At 39.2% G+C, this 17652-nt stretch overlaps 4 protein-coding genes across 5 annotated transcripts; 2 read left to right on the top strand and 2 right to left on the bottom strand.

Moving 5' to 3' along the window:
* The first annotated feature begins 370 nt into the window (after positions 1-370).
* LOC119553412 lies at positions 371-2473 on the top strand. The gene is made up of 3 exons (XM_037863787.1): positions 371-542; positions 626-1350; positions 1726-2473. The coding sequence occupies exons 2-3, from the start codon at positions 650-652 to the stop codon at positions 2171-2173; spliced, it is 1149 nt and encodes a 382-aa protein (XP_037719715.1). The 5' UTR covers positions 371-542; positions 626-649; the 3' UTR covers positions 2174-2473.
* LOC119553413 lies at positions 2404-7530 on the bottom strand. The gene is made up of 5 exons (XM_037863788.1): positions 7132-7530; positions 6598-6671; positions 6492-6534; positions 3342-3467; positions 2404-2697 (listed from the first exon to the last, which is right to left on the bottom strand). The coding sequence occupies exons 1-5, from the start codon at positions 7496-7498 to the stop codon at positions 2585-2587; spliced, it is 723 nt and encodes a 240-aa protein (XP_037719716.1). The 5' UTR covers positions 7499-7530; the 3' UTR covers positions 2404-2584.
* A 6373-nt stretch (positions 7531-13903) lies between these two features.
* LOC119552860 (4-hydroxyphenylpyruvate dioxygenase) lies at positions 13904-15706 on the top strand. Its single transcript, XM_037862745.1, has 5 exons — positions 13904-14021; positions 14315-14341; positions 14408-14791; positions 14856-15509; positions 15573-15706. Exons 1-5 carry the CDS (start codon positions 14019-14021, stop codon positions 15645-15647), a joined length of 1143 nt encoding a protein of 380 aa, XP_037718673.1. The 5' UTR covers positions 13904-14018; the 3' UTR covers positions 15648-15706.
* Positions 15503-17612, bottom strand: LOC119552859. Of its 2 annotated transcripts, XM_037862743.1 has the most exons (4): positions 17408-17605; positions 16752-17337; positions 15997-16618; positions 15503-15923 (listed from the first exon to the last, which is right to left on the bottom strand). In XM_037862743.1, exons 1-4 carry the CDS (start codon positions 17493-17495, stop codon positions 15729-15731), a joined length of 1491 nt encoding a protein of 496 aa, XP_037718671.1. In that variant the 5' UTR covers positions 17496-17605; the 3' UTR covers positions 15503-15728. The 2 variants fall into 2 exon arrangements, with proteins under 2 accessions (XP_037718671.1, XP_037718672.1); XM_037862744.1 differs by lacking the exon at positions 15503-15923 and having other exon boundaries at positions 16424-16625; positions 17408-17612.
* Between the last annotated feature and the right edge of the window lie 40 nt (positions 17613-17652).

Below are 17652 nucleotides of genomic sequence, written 5' to 3'. Positions count from 1 at the left end.
CGGTTGGTCAAGACAAACTATCGTTAAAAATAAAATTGGTTAAATTAAGGTTTAGTTATTTTTAAGTGGTATTCAAATGGCATGACACGATACAAAATTTAATACATTTAAAAAATTTGAAAGTATCCAAAAGAATTTAATTACATATATAAATATTATAATGAAAAGATAAGATGCGCTAAAAATCAATATAAAAAACTAAAAATTATTTTTACAACTAAATGAAATTAATGGTGCTACAAACATATAGGTAATTCTTTCAAAACGTAATTCTTTAAAACTCGTAGAAAGGGTATTCAACTGTGTGTGCAATATCGCTTCGATTGCGATAGTATCGGGTCACAAGTCACATCTCCAGAGCGCGCTGCCACCTTGAGCGAATTGGCGCAATTTAAACAAAAATAAGGAAAAAATCGCAGTTGCATTCGCGGGAGGGACGCCAAAAGTAAAACCCGAAGAAATCCGAGTGCCAGGAAGATATATACTCCGCCCGCGCCAAGATCGCTGACTCTGCTGCGAAGATATAGCGAAGCATCCAAGTGGTACGTCAGGTGCAGGGCGGCGTGAAAATGTTTATACAATCCCCGAATCTGATCTGATGCGTATGTGATTTGTTTCCCCCCAGCCCGCATTGGAATTTGGAATCGCAATGACGACCCCGCTGCAGACGAGAATGGCGCTGGCCGAGATTCCGGACCGTCTGGAGGCGCTGCGCATGGCCAACACCCCGACGAACGCCAATCGGAGGACTCCGGACGAGCCGACTCCGGCGGCCATAATAAACACGCCGAACGCCAATGGAGGATTGGGCCTGCGAGTGGACAACGATGTGAATGTCGTGCAGGCGCAGGACTTTGTCTTCTCGCCGCTGCCCTCGCCAGACGAACTGGTCATCCGGCAACGCGGTCGTCGGCGTTTCACCACCACATTTTCGCCGGATAAGGTCAATGGAGGCGGTGGCGCTGGTGGAGGCGCTTCTGGTGGTTCCTCCATGCGTAGTCCCTTCCAGCGCACGCCCACCAAGAACCTGCAATTGACCAGCGGCATGATCCTGCGCAGCTCTCCACGCAAGCGGCTGACCATGGGCAGCACCCCGCCGGAACCCACGCCCATGGACACATATTCGCCCATAAAGATGGCCACCACCAAGCAACTCTGGCCGGGAACACCCATAGTTAAGAAGCTGAAGATGGAAGACCGACCTGTGGGGCAGACCAACACCGAAGCCACGCTACCTTCTCTGTTGCAGGGTCTGTCCCAGGAACAGCTAATCGAATTGATCATGAACAACCTCAAGAGTGCCACTGATGAGGGGGAGATAAGACGGCAGCTGCCCACGCCAGATATTAGGTAAGTTTCCACAGAGTTTCCTAAGAATGTATTGGGCTAGAGGGGAAGTAATTTGTTAAACATTTTAATAGGCAGCTCACAAGTTTTATAATAATCCTCTTTGGTAAAGCTTTTATTGAAAGTCATATGGAGGGCAAAACAATCTTCAGTGTTATTCCTTTATCCAAAACAATTCCAATGCAACAAGAAAATCTGTCTTTATTAAGAAGAGCATGTATTTGCTTGATATGTATCATCCATTTTTGGAACCATTTATCACAAAAAAGATTTGGGAGTTAAGTTTTATTATTGCATGTCCACAAGAAACAATGTTGCAAATCTTTTAAACAGACATATATACATATATATATATAATCACTATTTTCTTGCTTTCAGTTCCCTGGAGCAGGAGCTCCACCATGCCAAGCGGCTCATATTCAAATCCCTTCCCACCTCTCGGCTGTGCAAGAAGACCGATGCTGCTGCCTACTCCAAGGCGTCGATGCATCTCAACGAGTTTAAGCGGGTGCTGCAGTCGCAGGCCAAGCGGCTGCACGACTCCACCCACTGGGACGCCCTCGTGGACTACGTCACCATGGCCTGGCAGTGTGTGGCCAGCACGCCCAACTGGGAGAGCCATGCACACAACGCGGTGCGGCGGCAGTGTTTCAAGCTTTTGGCCTGCTCCTGCTATGCGGCCATTAAGCACGGCGGAATGCGTTTGGGACAATCGCGACTAGAGGCACTGGAACGCAATTTGCGCGAATGGTCCAAGGACTACGAGGACGTGCTGTCCTGTGTGAATGCCTTGCAACGTACGCTTAGCAACCGTACCAGCCTATGAACACCGTGGAGACTATAGACTTTTAAGGCCGACTTGCTGAACTCGAGGTTTAGTGGACCGAATCTAGTAAATAAGCCGAAATTTAGCAACTAAGCGAACGATATTTGGCGCAGCATGTGTTATAAACTATTTTTAATTTTGTTCCTCGATATGTTGTCCTATTTAAAATGCACGTAAGCAATTACAGCTTCTTTATTTAGTGATCTAAGCCACACGCTAACTAAAGTCGGTTAGCTTTATAAACTTGTATTTATTAACGCTTAAATATATGCTTAGCAAGTAGGTTTGATTACCATTGGACATTGTTTGAACTAAGTACACTTATTCGAATTCTTTTACGGCTAGATCCTACATCGCTATGACTATGTTGTACAGCTTTCACATGATGACTTCGCTCCTGACATCCCAACTTTAACAAAATGTCTGTCCTCTACTTATCCAGTGAAAAACACTGAGTGCTGGAAGCAGGTGTACTAATATTTTTGGTATGTGCCGACTCCGAGAGCTGCCGGAAATGTGTCGCCCTGAAAATAGTACAGATAAAAAATGCAGGTTAAGTTATTACTTTATTTTCCACTTGGCTGAGTAATCGTAGTGCAATTGGATTAATAATGCGTTGCTGTAAATTATTCATAAAAAGGAATGTTGCTTTTTGTTTTTCCAGCTTTTCTCATATTTATTTATGAGCTACCTCTCAATTTAGCCAAAGTGTTATGTTTATTATGAGAAGCTGCTGAACAGTTTCTTGGTATAAACTACTCACAATGATAATATACAACCAAGGATAATTGCCCTTTTCAAATTAATAGTTGGCCATATTTTAGAGGCTTTAAAAATGTGTTGTTGTATTTTATGATTTAGAGCTCTCTTTTGACGCCCAACGGCAAGTGCGGTGTGAGCGATTTCAATTAGCATTATAAACTAAATATAATTAGCATGGTTCGATTTTCTGCCAGCGGATGATATTGACATGATCTCTCGGCCATTGTTGCTGTTATTTCTGGTATGTGCATGTTTATCGAAGGCGCCGTGTGGAAACAGAATCATCGAATGGGTATATTTACGTTATTAAATTAGCATTGCTTTGTTAATCCCTCCCCATGTGTGAGTGGCATGGGCATTTAGCATGGGTATTGTGGTTCCAGATGCAAACAAAAATGGTACTTACACTTTTTGAACCAGATCTCAGCGCAGCAGCACTCCTTGACCTGCACGAATGTGAAACAGGAATCTACGGAGGATGTGTGCACCTTCTGATCCGCAAAGCAAACGTGAGGTACATAAGGCAGGCCCTCTGGAAAATAATAGGAAGGAAACTAGTCAATTGGCAAAATTCAACTTTTTTGGGTAGAACATTGGATTTATTTTATTTACTATAAGTTCTAAATTGTTATAGGCATTAATTCTTACTTTTTAGAATGTATATTAATTTTAACCTAAAGAACGATAGGGTTTCTTAATTTTCAGATTGGGTGAGATCTAAATTAAATCACAAATGCGAGTCGATTCATTCTTGAAATTGATTAAGTTATTTGACCTTATCTGTAGAATTTAAATTTTAAGTTTCCAGCTGCCTATGCCATTCACACAACTATTAATATTGAATATTTGTGTTGCTGAGTTTACTTGAAAAATGAGAGCAATTTTTAAAATATCCAATGTGTTGCCCCCATTTTGAAATCAAGTGCTTAACTTTTTATAATAGAAACCACTTAATTTAAATATACAATTTATGGAACTTTTGCGATTTGAGTAGAAACGGAAATCAATAAAATAGAATATGTTTATTAGGAGCTGCGCACGAAAAAGGCACAATAATTTTTAAGAAAATAGAAACTGCGGCGAATGACTAAATGTGAACGGCATTGTTTTTCGATCGGATCATAACATATGCCTGTATTACTTTTCGTTTGGCCTGTTTATAGATGCCCATTTGTTTACAAAAGCTCAACGTGTTGAATTTTATGAAGTTCCATGTCTACATTTTTAGGAACATAGAAACCCACACAGTAAATATCTAATGGTTTTTGATGGTGCGTGTCGCAGATATTTATGCAATTAAATAATTATTAGTTAATGTAAACAGACACGAGCTCAGCGTGTAATATGTTAGGTCAATTTAGTGGCTGCTCTCGCAATTGTTAATAATCTTTAGCGACGTCTGACAAGCCGAGGACGTATAAATACAAATCGACAGATTGTTGAAAAAGAAAAGCTAAAGTAAGTGTGATTGATTATGCGAGGCAACAAAAAATGTGGTTATCAAGGAAAAGTAAATAGCGATTACTTTCAAAGCTGTTATGAATCACATTTCCTCTGTCAACATTTCCATAACTATGGAAATTATTTATAGATTTAATTGGCAAGTTTCGGCGTGGAAATATAAAAAACAGCGAAATTGGTGTCCAATTTAATAGCGTAAAATTATGGAAATATTTAAATTCGGCGCTATAAGCGGCACCTAAAAATGGCCATCGAAAAGTACTGGTATTGCCACCCACCCAGTTGCCTCTGCAGGTGTTTTCCGATTGTTAATTCAGGCACGTTCCTTATCGATTGGATTTGTTGCCGGTAGTAGGAATCGCCTACAGCATACTAAAGGAAACTCGTCAGTCGCAAAAAAATGTTGAGTCAATAGTAATATAATATTTAACCAGTGAGCAAATACTTGCATTGGAAACAGTCAGAGTATTTGTTATCTGCAGTGCTCGAGATTTTACACTTTGATAAAGATTGAAAACTTTTTCCAGAAGGGGGTTACGAAATTCAGTGTCAACTACTTACACTTTATAGGACAATTCACAAGGCTGAGGACCAAGTAAAGTGTTTAAAAACACATGAAAAGGGGTCTGATACTTAAGGTATTCCTTATCTTCGAGATAGCGATTCTCTGAACTCGGTTTTATATACCCATATTTGTATTTAATCAAAAAATATTTGTTCAACTGCATTATTTACTCAAAAGGCCCCAATGGCCTCATCAGGCAGCTTAAACGAATAATTATCCAATATTAAGTAAAGTGAAATTAACAAAATTAAATTTAATGAGTGGCCCACACAAAACAATTGGATTCAAAGGCGGGTGCATTCGAAAAGGAAAACTACAGGGGCATGGAAAACTGCGCGCCTTGAAGAAAATCATTCAACTGTGGACAACCCAAGCGCCGAACCCACAAAAATTCCCCCATCAAGGCGGAATGCACATCGACAAGTCGAAAATTTGAACAAAAAAAAGCAACTGGAAGAATTATAAACTGACGCTTGGACATTGGAAATGCCTTAGAAATCGAATTACAGTGGATACTAATGAAGGAAATCAGCTATAAGTAGGTATTTATAAATGTACGACTTTTATTGAAATGTTCCGTTTGTAGTTCTATTTCATTTTTTGTATAGAGTTGTATCTAGAGTTGTTCCAAAGTGGAATCTACATTGTTTTATAGGAAAGTTTAAAGGAAGTTTTTTTTACCCTTAATGTTGGACCATTCAATTTTAAAAATGACGGTAAATACGTAACTTATTTATTAAATATTCAAAATTTATAAGATCTGATGGATACTTAAATCTAAAGATCAACTAAAAAAATTTGTTAAGAAAATGGTATATCAGTTTCTTGAGATCAAATTGCGCTGAGAAAAACAAGTTAGAATATGGAAAAGGTTCCCAGAGAGGCTTCACTGTTGTGGTTGCAAGTCGAGGCAATGAAGCGTGTCGCAGCATTAGAGTGCGGTTCAATCAGTGGACCAGACTTAACAACTTCCGTGCCGCATCACGTGCCAAGTGGAAGAGAGCAGCCCGCAGAATAAGTATCCGCCACCTTTACGATTATGGGATAGTTCTGTGGCCTTATCTTGGGATAGCTAGCTATGCCAACTGTTGCGTCATCGACGGATTTTACTATAACCAGTAATTTGCGTGAGTGCCGCTTGTTAAGGGCCTCTGAATCGGACAAAATGAGCTAATGAGGCTCTTTAGAGAGTTGACTGTGGCACTGCGTTGCAAGTGGGTTAGTGGCACGTCTTTATTTTGTGTGTTTACTGTGGGAGTCTGCTGCTGCGGAGAAGCTGCAGAGGTTTGTTTATTATTGTTTGGCGCCATCTGCTGAGACTCATGCGGCAAGTCATAAATATCAACCTAGGTAAATAGGTACTCTACCGGAACTCTAGAGCTTGAAAGGACCAAACAATTTTACAGATCTGGAAGATGCTGCTTTTAATATACCATCAGAAAATTAATACGAGAAATACTAATTGAACCAAAATATTTACTACTTCTTAAAATATAAATAAATTCTCTATATTTTTAAGCTGTTTCTCACCTTCTCGATGTTGCAGTTCGCACCAACAGTGATCGTTGATAAACTGTGAACGGAATTATTTAAAATATGCCTTTTTAATGTTTTTTTTTTTATTATCAATGTTTACCTGATGTCCTAGGCAATATTTCGGTGTATTCGGAGGGCACTTGATTGAACTGCAGGCGTTGTTCTGACCTTTTGCTACACAGACAGAAAATACAACAAATTTAGCATAAATACATTTCGTTAAACAAACAGAATCGACGTATGGTTTATCTTTTTTAATTTATGGCTTTACTTTATCTCAAGGAAAATGTTTTAAAATTCAAATATTTACAATTTATAAATAAGATTTTATTTTGAAGGAAAAGGGGATTTGGGAAATTTTTAATACTTAACTTTTTTTGACGATATAAGTTTAAACTCAAATGTGGCATAAATCAAATGAATTGGTTTTTTTCTGTTTAATTTTGAATAAATATATTTCTATATGTTTTTTGAAACAGGAGAACGCCATTAATATATAAACCTGCTTTAGGTGATTAGTTTTTAAAGTATTGGTTTCTACAGTTATTGGGCAAATACTTATGTTAAACAATAAAATGTAAATTGTAAATATATTAAATAAAATTTAGGTTTGCAGAATGTGTTTATAACTTACTCCCATTTAATTTCAGCATGGACTCGATGGCCGATTGCTGGGTCACCTGGTGGTCGAAGGTGTACTCCTCGTAACTGTCGGTATACGGTGGGACTCGTGGACGCAGGTCCTCCTTGTCGCACATGATGCAGGAGGATTGTGGAGCACCGAGGGCGGATCCTAAACAGATCGTTAGCACAATCCCGATGGCCAGGAATGAGGGGATGACCGCTGATGGCTGATAACGCAGGCTGACCCTTGGGATTAAGGGTTTATCGGTGGATCTTTGAGACGATCGCTGTAATCTGGAGCACTGGCAATTCTCTATGGCAAGTCCACTGCATTCCAATTCGCTCCACATCGTGCCAGGTCCTCCGATTTCGATCATTTTATTGTGCACAATTATCACATTAATTAGCTGGATTTTATTGGTGTGGTGTTTTATTTCGGTTTAGTTTGTGCGTCGTTTGCGGTCGCAGCAATCGAATACGATCTGTAAGTCACACGGATGCGGAGATTGAGATTTAGAGAGATCGGGCAAGACTATAGTATGTCTAAAATGCGGTCGTGATCGGACTAAAGATTCCAATCGCATATATGGGCTCTGAATTCTATATGCTTTCCACACGAACAACTTTTGTCTAATTCACTTTACAGCTGATTGGTTTAATGGCATTTCTGTATTGTCAAACAATTTCTATCGTTTTCCTTTTGACTGGTGTAATTTGATGTGGCAGGGATCTTAAGTTGGTTATGTAGGCCAATTTTCTGTCAGATGCAAAAAAAAAAATTGCAATCTTATTTACACGTTATCACTTTTTACATAATTGACGATTTGTTGTGACATTTTAGATATTTTATTTAATTTATTCCTAAATATTTCGAAAAACTCTGAAAGAGTTATTTGTGGAAATTTGAATTGTAACACTTATAGTCTAAATTTTTAAGGGCCGCTTATAATTTCATTTCTTTTCTTAACACTTTTTTATTACGTTGTTGGGCGACCATATCGGCATTTTACAAATTCAAACTCGAAATAAACCATTTCCACATATCCACGAATTATTGCACAAATCTTTCCCTTTCATCTCACTGGGTTGCTGATAAATTGCTATAGAATTATGTTGATATTATTTTTCAACAAAAAATGCTTGGTATTCTCGGGAATAATTTATTAAGAAGCTGGCCGGCGACTCACTCAGCGCATCCCATAAATTAAAGTTACAAATATCTCACACGCACGTGAGGAGGCGGAGTGAACGAAATAATATTTGTCGTACCGCTGCGATGGTTTCGCATCAAGATCGACGGCCACACGTCCGATTCCCAGCCTATGCAAATTCGTTCTGAGCAACTCGCACTGACTTCTCCACTGCGGCAGCGCGGCGCACAGTGGGCTAAACTGGCAGTATTTCCGTCAAATTATTATTAAGTTATTTTTAAAGTCTAATCTGCTGCTATGGCCTAGAAACACTTGCTTATAACAGCAATGAAAAATGTGCAATACGAAATTAAAGAAATACATATTTTTAAAATAATGTTTTTTATGCATTTGAATGCATTTTATTTAATAATATATTTTTTACTGTGCGGTGTTATAGGAATTAGCGGGTAGCACGAGTATTCGCTTCGTGGAACTCTTACGCCCGATCGCCAGTTGGAAGCCCCTCGACTTGAATAAAAGCAAATGCCGCAAAGCGGTTGCATTTAAAGGCATATTCCTTTTAGGTATGAAGACTGCACGGGGATCGTTATCTTGTTGGTTAAAGACTAAGATAATTTAAAAAACACAACAGTATAAATTTTTAAGCCATGACGAAGAATTGTCACCAGCAACTAATAAATATAAGTGTATAGAATAGAGATATAAAACCTATAATAATGATCTAACCTATAATAAAGCACTTAGACCACATTAACCACCTGATAAACAAAAACCCTTCGCTCAATTCACACTTCCCAGTGATTATCGCCAGCTATCAACAGGCATTTAATCAAATACCCTCAAAAATGATGCCTCATTAATAATATGGCTCCTAATAAGCCCCAGTAATTTGTTCAAAATGAAGCAGAACCATTTCCCTTTCCAGAAAAAAAAAATAAACAACAAACATATACCTTGGCATACCGAACAAACAATATCTGACACACATTGAAATATTTTTATAATTTATGCCCACCTAAATGCCCCGGAACGATCCCTTTAAAATAGATATATCTGCATCTCTATACCTAGGCAAAGATATATGCATGTGTAATTTTCCCTGGGCTTCATAATTTTGTGTTTTAAAAATAAAATGGAAACTCATATAAACGAGGTGGCTAGGAAGTTTTCATTTGGTTCCTATTCGAATCATTTGTTTATTTGTATAACTGCAACCTGCTTCTCCATCCAAAATCGTAAATCTCGACAGGCCGGCCATCCCGCCACTTTTTTTTGTTCAGGAAGCATCATTTTATGGACTTACTCTCTAGAACTACACCAAGACTATTAAATTCTTCTGGGCTCAAGACCTGTGGGCGGTTATTGTATTTTCCCAATGCTTTTCGCTTGATGTGGTTTCAGCTACCACAGCATGCTTAAATGCATAATTCCGCGTGTAAATATCTCGACTGTATAAAAATATCATTTATATGACGGCATCTGGCTTAAAGAACTTAATACCATCCACCTCATAGCAAAGGATATGGGGGCAAGTGAAGGGAGCAGGGGAAAGCGTGTCAAGGTGAAAGTGAATCATGCTGAGAATACTCCTACCTCCCCTTGGTAATGTTTTTATGGCTTTAATGGGCCACTTCCCATCTCTCTAAGTGGCCACACAAAGGGCGCGACTATCTGCCAGGTAATGGAAAATGATTCTGTCGAAGCTTTCCGATTGAGTTTTAGCACGCGAGCCGAATTAAATTCCTAAATTTGCATGCAAATATTTGGATTTACTTCAAGCCATGCGCGGATTCATAGGGGGGATTTGGGTGATATAACCCCCACTCGGGTAAAAAGTACAAGAAAATGGGGTATTCAAAATGTATTCAACAAAACAACATGTTGTTCTGAAAACCCCCCTGAACAAATGCTGAAAACGCCACTGCCTCAAGGTAATAACTTGTTAAAAAGAGTTTGTTTGTGATTATCTTCATCAGCACTATATAAGACTTTTTATAATTGAGTTCATCAGAAGTTTGCAGAAATATTATTGATCATAACATTTAAGTTGGCCTGTTTTAAGGCAATCAAATAATTATGCCGAGCTGGTTTACCTAAAAAATATATATTGCCATTTTTATTTTACTCCGAAATAAACATTTTTAAAGAAGATATTTTGTAAAAATATCAAAAAAAACCGACCTACCTTAAAAAGAAAACATCTGCTTAGAAATTAAAATATTCAAAATCTTACCTACCCTCCAAGAAATGGTCGCGCATGCGGTCTTTAGAGTTTCGTAACCCTTGTTAGCGAAGAAACACCCCGAGAAAAAAATCCTTTATGGCAGGGGAGAAGGCAAGAGAGATATCCTACAAGAGAATAAGTTTACAAAGAACACTGTTCTCATTTTCAACAGAAACTAGTTTCGGCGCGGCCTCTAAAACTGTAATCCCTCTCCACCAACTTACAATTTTGTTAGCACTGAACTTGTTCCAAGTGGTTTTAAGGCTTTATGATCATTTTCACACTGAATAATCAATCAACAAAATCGCAAAAATAACATATATGAACTATTTTTAAACCACTAACTAGAGAATGCTTTCAGAGCGTATTCGTTCGGATAATTTATGTTGTAACGTTTAAACATTTTTTGTCATGCTTTGGGGGATTTTTAGTCTCGAATATTGTTCGCTTTGTTTCGGGGCCAACCATTTGGTGTGGTTTTTTCTTTTTTTTTTTCAAACATTAAGACTTTAATCGCACAACGAGACGCACCAATTTGTCAATATTTAAAAAAGTTGAACATAAATTTACACAACTACAAAAAAACAATGTTTGGGACGAAATGTGGAGAATGGCGACAAATGATTTTCGGTTTGTTCAAAAACACTAGAGACAGTTCAAGTACGTTTGATTTTTCGTGGTTGCAATTTCAGATTCATGAATTAAAAACAATCAAGTTAGATAATTTTGGAGTAGTTACACAGTTGGGAATTCGTTCTATTACTTTTTACTGCGACTCTTGTTATTTAGCTTGTTGTTTAGGCAGCGCAGTTGCAAACGCGACTGAAGGATAGAAAGCGTGACGTAGACCGGCGACAGCTTGCGGCTATGGCAACAACAACAACCACCACAACAACAAGGACAATAACACAACACTGTAAGAAAAATATTTTTAATATAAAAAATTCAAAATGGTTCTCAATCTCAAAAAAAGATCTAACATTTTTGCAATATCCGTTATTAAGGTAATAAGTTTACCAATGAAAGGCATTTTAAATATTTTGATGATTCATTTCCCAAGTAAAGCCAATTATAATTATAATAATAAAGAATAATTAATTTCAAAAGTAATAGTTTTACTTTAAATCTATAGACTACAAAATTAAACAAAATAACTATTTTTTAAACTTGCTTAGATTTTAAGAAAATAAAAAATGCAAGAACTACTTTGAGAGACTAAAACTGTATAATTCCTTAAGATAAATCGTTTAACTTTGTTATCATATAATTGTTTTCTGTACACCACCTTCGAAGTTACTGACGACAACAATAGACCCTCACATCCTTATGTCTGGGAATCGTCCTTTTAGAAAGCAACCCCCAAAAGAGAAACTTTCCCTGCTGGCAATGCCGTGCCAACCCAAAGAGAGCATTACTGCTCCCGGCAGAGAAAACAGAGAAGAACAGTGTCGCGGGAGAGCCGTGGAAATATAATCCTCCATAGAGCAACAGGCTACCCACACCAAACCCAAAACAAACCCACGATGAGCGAAGTACCGTTCTTTTTGCCAAGGACAAAAGTTTGCTCAGCTAATGGCAACTCAGTGGAGAAAAAAAAGGGGGTAGGGATTTTTATTGGGATAGGTCCTAAGGTGTGCGTCAGATTCCTTGACTAATGGAACCCAAGGAGAGGCCAGGTGTTGAAAAAACAAATAGGAATCTCTGATATTTATGGGGACGATAAGAGCATTAATGATGCGAGAAGACGTTAGAGTTTAACTGAATTCGAAAATTTATTTCGTTTGTACATTTTTATAAAAAAGTTTCACCTGCTAACAACATAAATATTTTAATTTAGTAAACCTAATAGTTTGCTTAAATTAAGGCCATATGGTTTTATATTACTTCAACATCTGGATCAATTTGGCGACAAGTGTTTTTCTCAACCAGCGCCACTTTTGTCAGGTTATCGCCTCTGCAGCGCCCTAATAAGCCAATCATAATAAATGTCAAGCATCGATTTGGCTTCTTGCCAATGACCAATCGACCATATCGTAGTCCTCCACCCATGTTCCCTGTTTCCACCACCCCGTTCGGACTGTCAGTTTATCATGAGTTGGTCGCCAGCAGCTGGGGAGACTTTGTCTAGGGCTAATCACTACTGCCTAGCTGCCTGAATTGCTCATACGCCATGTGTTCAGCCCTCTAAAACGGCCCACAGACCCACGAAAACTATTAATTTATTGGCTTGTCGCATGTTGCCAAACACCTGACACAAATCGTCAATCAAAATGATTAAGAGAACTGCCCTATCCCAAAGAACTATTGGGTAAGTAAATAACTTAATAATGGGATCTATAATAAAATGAAATGTTTATTTGAAACTAAAAAGAAAATGGATATAAAAATATTCTAGAAAAGTGTAAAGAATGTTTAATTTCTGATTATTTAATCTTAATTAAGATTCCAAATAAATATAATAAAATTGTTGTTAAAAATCTTCTTTCTTTTTCAAAAAGGGGTAAAACATCAGAAGTAGTTCTAAAGGAAGAGCAGAACTTGCTTAATTTAATTCCTACTTTATCATTCAAATCGCATTTCAGTCCAGATAACCAGTCTTTCTTAATTAAAATACATCTTAATCAAGCAATCCCAAAAATAAAGAAAGAATAACAAACTTAAGGCTTTCAAATCCTTTTACAAAAGGTCTTTAAATTACATTATTTCAGCAATTATTTGTCGATTTAAAGCAATCATCAAAATATGTTACTTATTTGTATCGTGTGCCGGGTTATTAAATAATAACAACAAGCTACTTTGCTAACCAGTTTTCGCAGATTTGTTTTGAAAAATGTTCAAAGCGATTCTAAAGCAAAACAACTTTAATAACGACAACGATACACATTGTGCACGGGAACAATAACAATCGAGATAGCTTTAACACTCTGTTTGCCTTTTGTTGCGATTTTGGGGGCTCGCAACTTGAATCAAGTTCAACGCGACTTGACTTGGCAACCGATCTCCGAGCAAACTAGTCTGCCGCCTCATGAATATTTAGGCGGATTCTGACAAAGCAAAAACATTTCGCATAATGACTGGCGATATTTTCGTGTAACTGTCTTGAGGAAGCGTAATTTCGACATTAAAAACTTCTGAAAAGCCGCAATGATAAGAAGTAAACACTTCGAATGCCCGTCCCAAGTTACAAAATTGCAATTCATTCTACCCGATTGCATTAATTAAGTTATCCACCTGTTTCAGTAAACAAATTTCTGCAAGTTCAGTTAAAATATGCGAACAACAACCAGCTACTTAAGATATTCCGATATATATAGCATTTGATATAAACAAAATACTAGTTTGTCTTTTATTTAAATTAGTACAGGATTTTCACCTGACCGAGGCTGTGGGCCCTATATAAAGCGGCCGATTGGCTTAGCTCAGGCCATAACCAACTAAAAGATCGTGTAAGATCAACGGAACGTAGAAATCTATATCGCGTGTGAGGAGAGGATTTGCATAAATTGAGTCTGAGTGATAATGGTAAAGGAATTGGAACATGTGCCAAGTGTTGTGCAATATCGAAGTAGTGTCCACCTATTTTAAAATTAAATATATAAAAAGAGCAAAGTGTATTTAACTAATCTTTTTTAAACGGCCAAAAAATATAACTACTTTATAAAAATGTTGTTTAGAAGGTGAAAGTTTTAGCGAAGAAGATTTCTCGTGTTATGTAAACTTTGATCTTCTTTTTGCGAATATAGTTTGAAGATATTTTGTCGTCAAAAATTTCTAATGTTCTAATACCTATTTTAATTTTTTACTTCTGCCAATAGACCAGCTACACTGACAAAGGAACCAAAGTAAGTACTAAATGACAAAAATTGTTATATCATAAGATCCTAAGTGATTTTCTTCTATAATTTCAGCCTGAAGCCGGCAAATTTCTAAGCTTTGATCACTTGACTTTCTACGTTGGCAACGCCAAGCAGGCGGCCAGCTATTATACCACTCGTCTGGGCTTCGAACCACTTGGTTATCAGGGACTAGAGACCGGAGAGCGACGCTTCGCCAAGCATGCCGTGCGTCAGAACAAGATCGTCTTTGTGTTCGTCTCCGCCTACACGCCGGATGACAAGGAACATGGCCTCCACTTGATGCGCCATGGCGACGGTGTCAAGGATGTAGCCTTCGAAGTGGAGGATTTGAATGCAATCTTTACGCTGGCGGTGTCCCGTGGAGCCGAAGTGGTTCGTGACATCTGGGAGGAGAGCGATGACCAGGGTTTCGTAAGATTCGCCACCATCAAGACGGTAAGTTAATGGATAAATATATTTTTAAATTCAGAATATTTCATTTTGTGAACCTTTTACGCAGTACGGTGATACCACCCATACTTTCGTGGAGCGAAATGGTTATGCTGGGGACTTTCTACCAGGATTCCAGCGGTCGTCTGAGGATGTTCTACTGAAGGGCCTGCCCTCCACCAAATTGAACTTCATTGATCATGTGGTGGGCAACCAGCCGGATCTGCAAATGGAGAGCGTGGCCTCCTGGTACGAGAGGATCTTGCAGTTCCATCGATTCTGGTCGGTGGACGATTCCCAGATCCATACGGAGTACTCCGCCCTTCGATCCATTGTGATGGCGAACTACGAAGAGACGGTGAAAATGCCGATCAATGAGCCGGCCAATGGAAAGAAGAAGTCGCAGATCCAGGAGTACGTAGAATACTACGGAGGAGGTGGTGTCCAGCACATTGCTCTTAACACCGATGACATCATCCAGGCGGTGAGCAACCTTAAGGCTCGGGGCACCGAGTTCCTGGCCATCCCGTCCTCGTACTACGAACTCCTGCAGGAGCAGCTCTCGCATAGTCACACCAAGATCAAGGAGGACATGGAGGTCCTCAAGAAGTTGAACATTTTGATCGACTTCGATGAGAACGGATACCTGCTGCAGATCTTTACGAAGAACTGCCAGGACAGGCCCACTCTCTTCCTTGAAGTAATCCAACGCTATAATCACAATGTAAGATTTATTGCTTAAACTATTATTGCTAAGAAAGGTCATTAATAATCATAACTGTTTCAGGGATTCGGCGCTGGCAACTTCAAGTCCTTGTTCACGGCCATCGAAATTGAGCAGGCCAAGCGTGGTAACTTGTGAATCAAAGATGTACCAATATACAAACATAATAAATGAAATGGTCTAAACAGAATAACTAATGAAAAAATGATTGCCTAAATGTCATTTGTTTAGTCGCTGGTTCCTGAACCGAGTGTCTATTAAAACCTCATTGCGTGGATCGCCTTCGGCAAAGGAAACCATTAGAGGATTCCAGAATCCCGGTGGCGTCGAGCTTCGTGCGTCCACGTGCTTGCACTTGGACAAATAGTCTTCGATCTTCTCGTCAGTCAGGTTGGAACCCATGAAATTAATGAACTGAGGGGGATAAGTGGGTACAATTTAATAAAGTTGGATATGGATATTAGAAAAATTAATAACTGGCACATACCTTTTCGCACTCCTCACACTCAATGTTGAAACGTTCTTTGGCCGTCAATTCAGGTTCCTTTTTGACCAAAATCGGTCTCGGAAACTCTTCCTCTGAGGCCTTACTATCCTCATCTTCATTGTCCATTAGATGCTGCTCAATATCCTCAGGGAGTTTCGTTGATTCATTGCCAATATCTGTTTCTGGTTGGGAGACAGGTTCCGTCTTCACAACTCTGGTAATTGGAATGGTGGTCTCTACTTTTGGAGCGTTCGGTTGGATGTGCTTCTGCTTATCAATCATTTTTTTCTCAAACTGTCTCAAAGCATTCGAGCAGGCTTCGTCGTCGTCCTTCATAATTTCGGCCAGAACATCCATGGTGCCCAGTTTGCTTACTTCTTCTAGGGTATCATTAACGAAAATTATATCCTGGGTGCCAGGAGTCAACAGAACAACACTATCCGATGTGCTGTTGATTCTTAAGCCTGGAGGTGTGCCCGGTGGCGGCATTACAGGAAGCTCTGAGCACTCCATATTGAACTCGTCCATGTCCATCTCAAAACTATCCTTGGGAATTTTGCTACTGCTACTGCTGCTGGTGGTAAGCGAGTCGTCTGCGTTTGAAACGCTCGCGGTGTCTGTTCTGCAAGCTTGGCATTTAATATTATAAAGAATGATAACGAAAAGTGTCACAGTAATCTTTAAAAATCTTTCGTACAAACGGCAATAATTATTATAATCTGTGACACTTTTTTAAAAATTTCATTGACTATTACCTTTGTATTAGAGATCGTTGTGGCCGAGATCTTTTGAGGCTAGTGCTTAGATTGGGGCTGTCCTCTATAACATCCTTTTCGCTATTGCTCGTCTTATTTGGTTCGAATTTCAGGCGAGTTTGTTTTAAATGCGCGTTACTACTTTTGTGCGTTAGGGATAATTTGGTGAAGACCGCTGGTTGCTTGGGTGTCTTTCGAATCCAACTGGTGGCCACGGCGGGAACATTGTTTGGCTGCACATTCTCCCGATTCCGGATGTCCGGCTTCCGGTCGGGTAGCCTCAACTTGCGCGGGCTCTGGGCAGTGGCCTCCGTTTCCGCAATGCTCTCGTCCTCCTCCATTTCCAGATCCTCGTCGGAGAGATCGATACTGCTGATGGCTATGTTCATGTTCAGGGAGTTCTGGCTTTGCGGCTGCGGCGATATGTCATCTTTGATCTTCTTGGGCGACAGTTTCCTGCGCTTCTCGGGCTGAACCATGGACTCCTGTCGCTCCTTCAACAAGTCCAAGGCCTTGTGCAGCTTTTCATTGTGCGCCTTTAGGTGTTCTATGGTCCTGGCACTCTCCTCCGAGTTCCGGTGCATCACTAAGGGTAATAATGTATTTTAAACATCTAGGAAATCCGGACAAAGTCGATCCTTTAAACAGCAACTTACTCAAAGCGTGTTCTTTGATCGTGTCCAAAGCGGCTATAAGGCACTTCACACTCTTCTCCTTGTGACCCCGACATGCTCCACACGTCATCCTCAAGCTACTTGATAAATTTTAGTTAATAAGATCTAATACAATAGGAATATTTATGTTTTTCATTTGGATTTGATTTGTTTTATTCCGCGTTGGCAGTGATGTGACCGTTGCTGAACTGATAAAAAATACCAAGTAGGTGAAATACCAAAAATCT

Source organism: Drosophila subpulchrella, chromosome 3L (genome assembly GCF_014743375.2).
Source record: "Drosophila subpulchrella strain 33 F10 #4 breed RU33 chromosome 3L, RU_Dsub_v1.1 Primary Assembly, whole genome shotgun sequence".
Classification (NCBI taxonomy): domain Eukaryota; kingdom Metazoa; phylum Arthropoda; class Insecta; order Diptera; family Drosophilidae; genus Drosophila; species Drosophila subpulchrella.
This window is presented reverse-complemented; position numbering and strand designations above follow the sequence as displayed.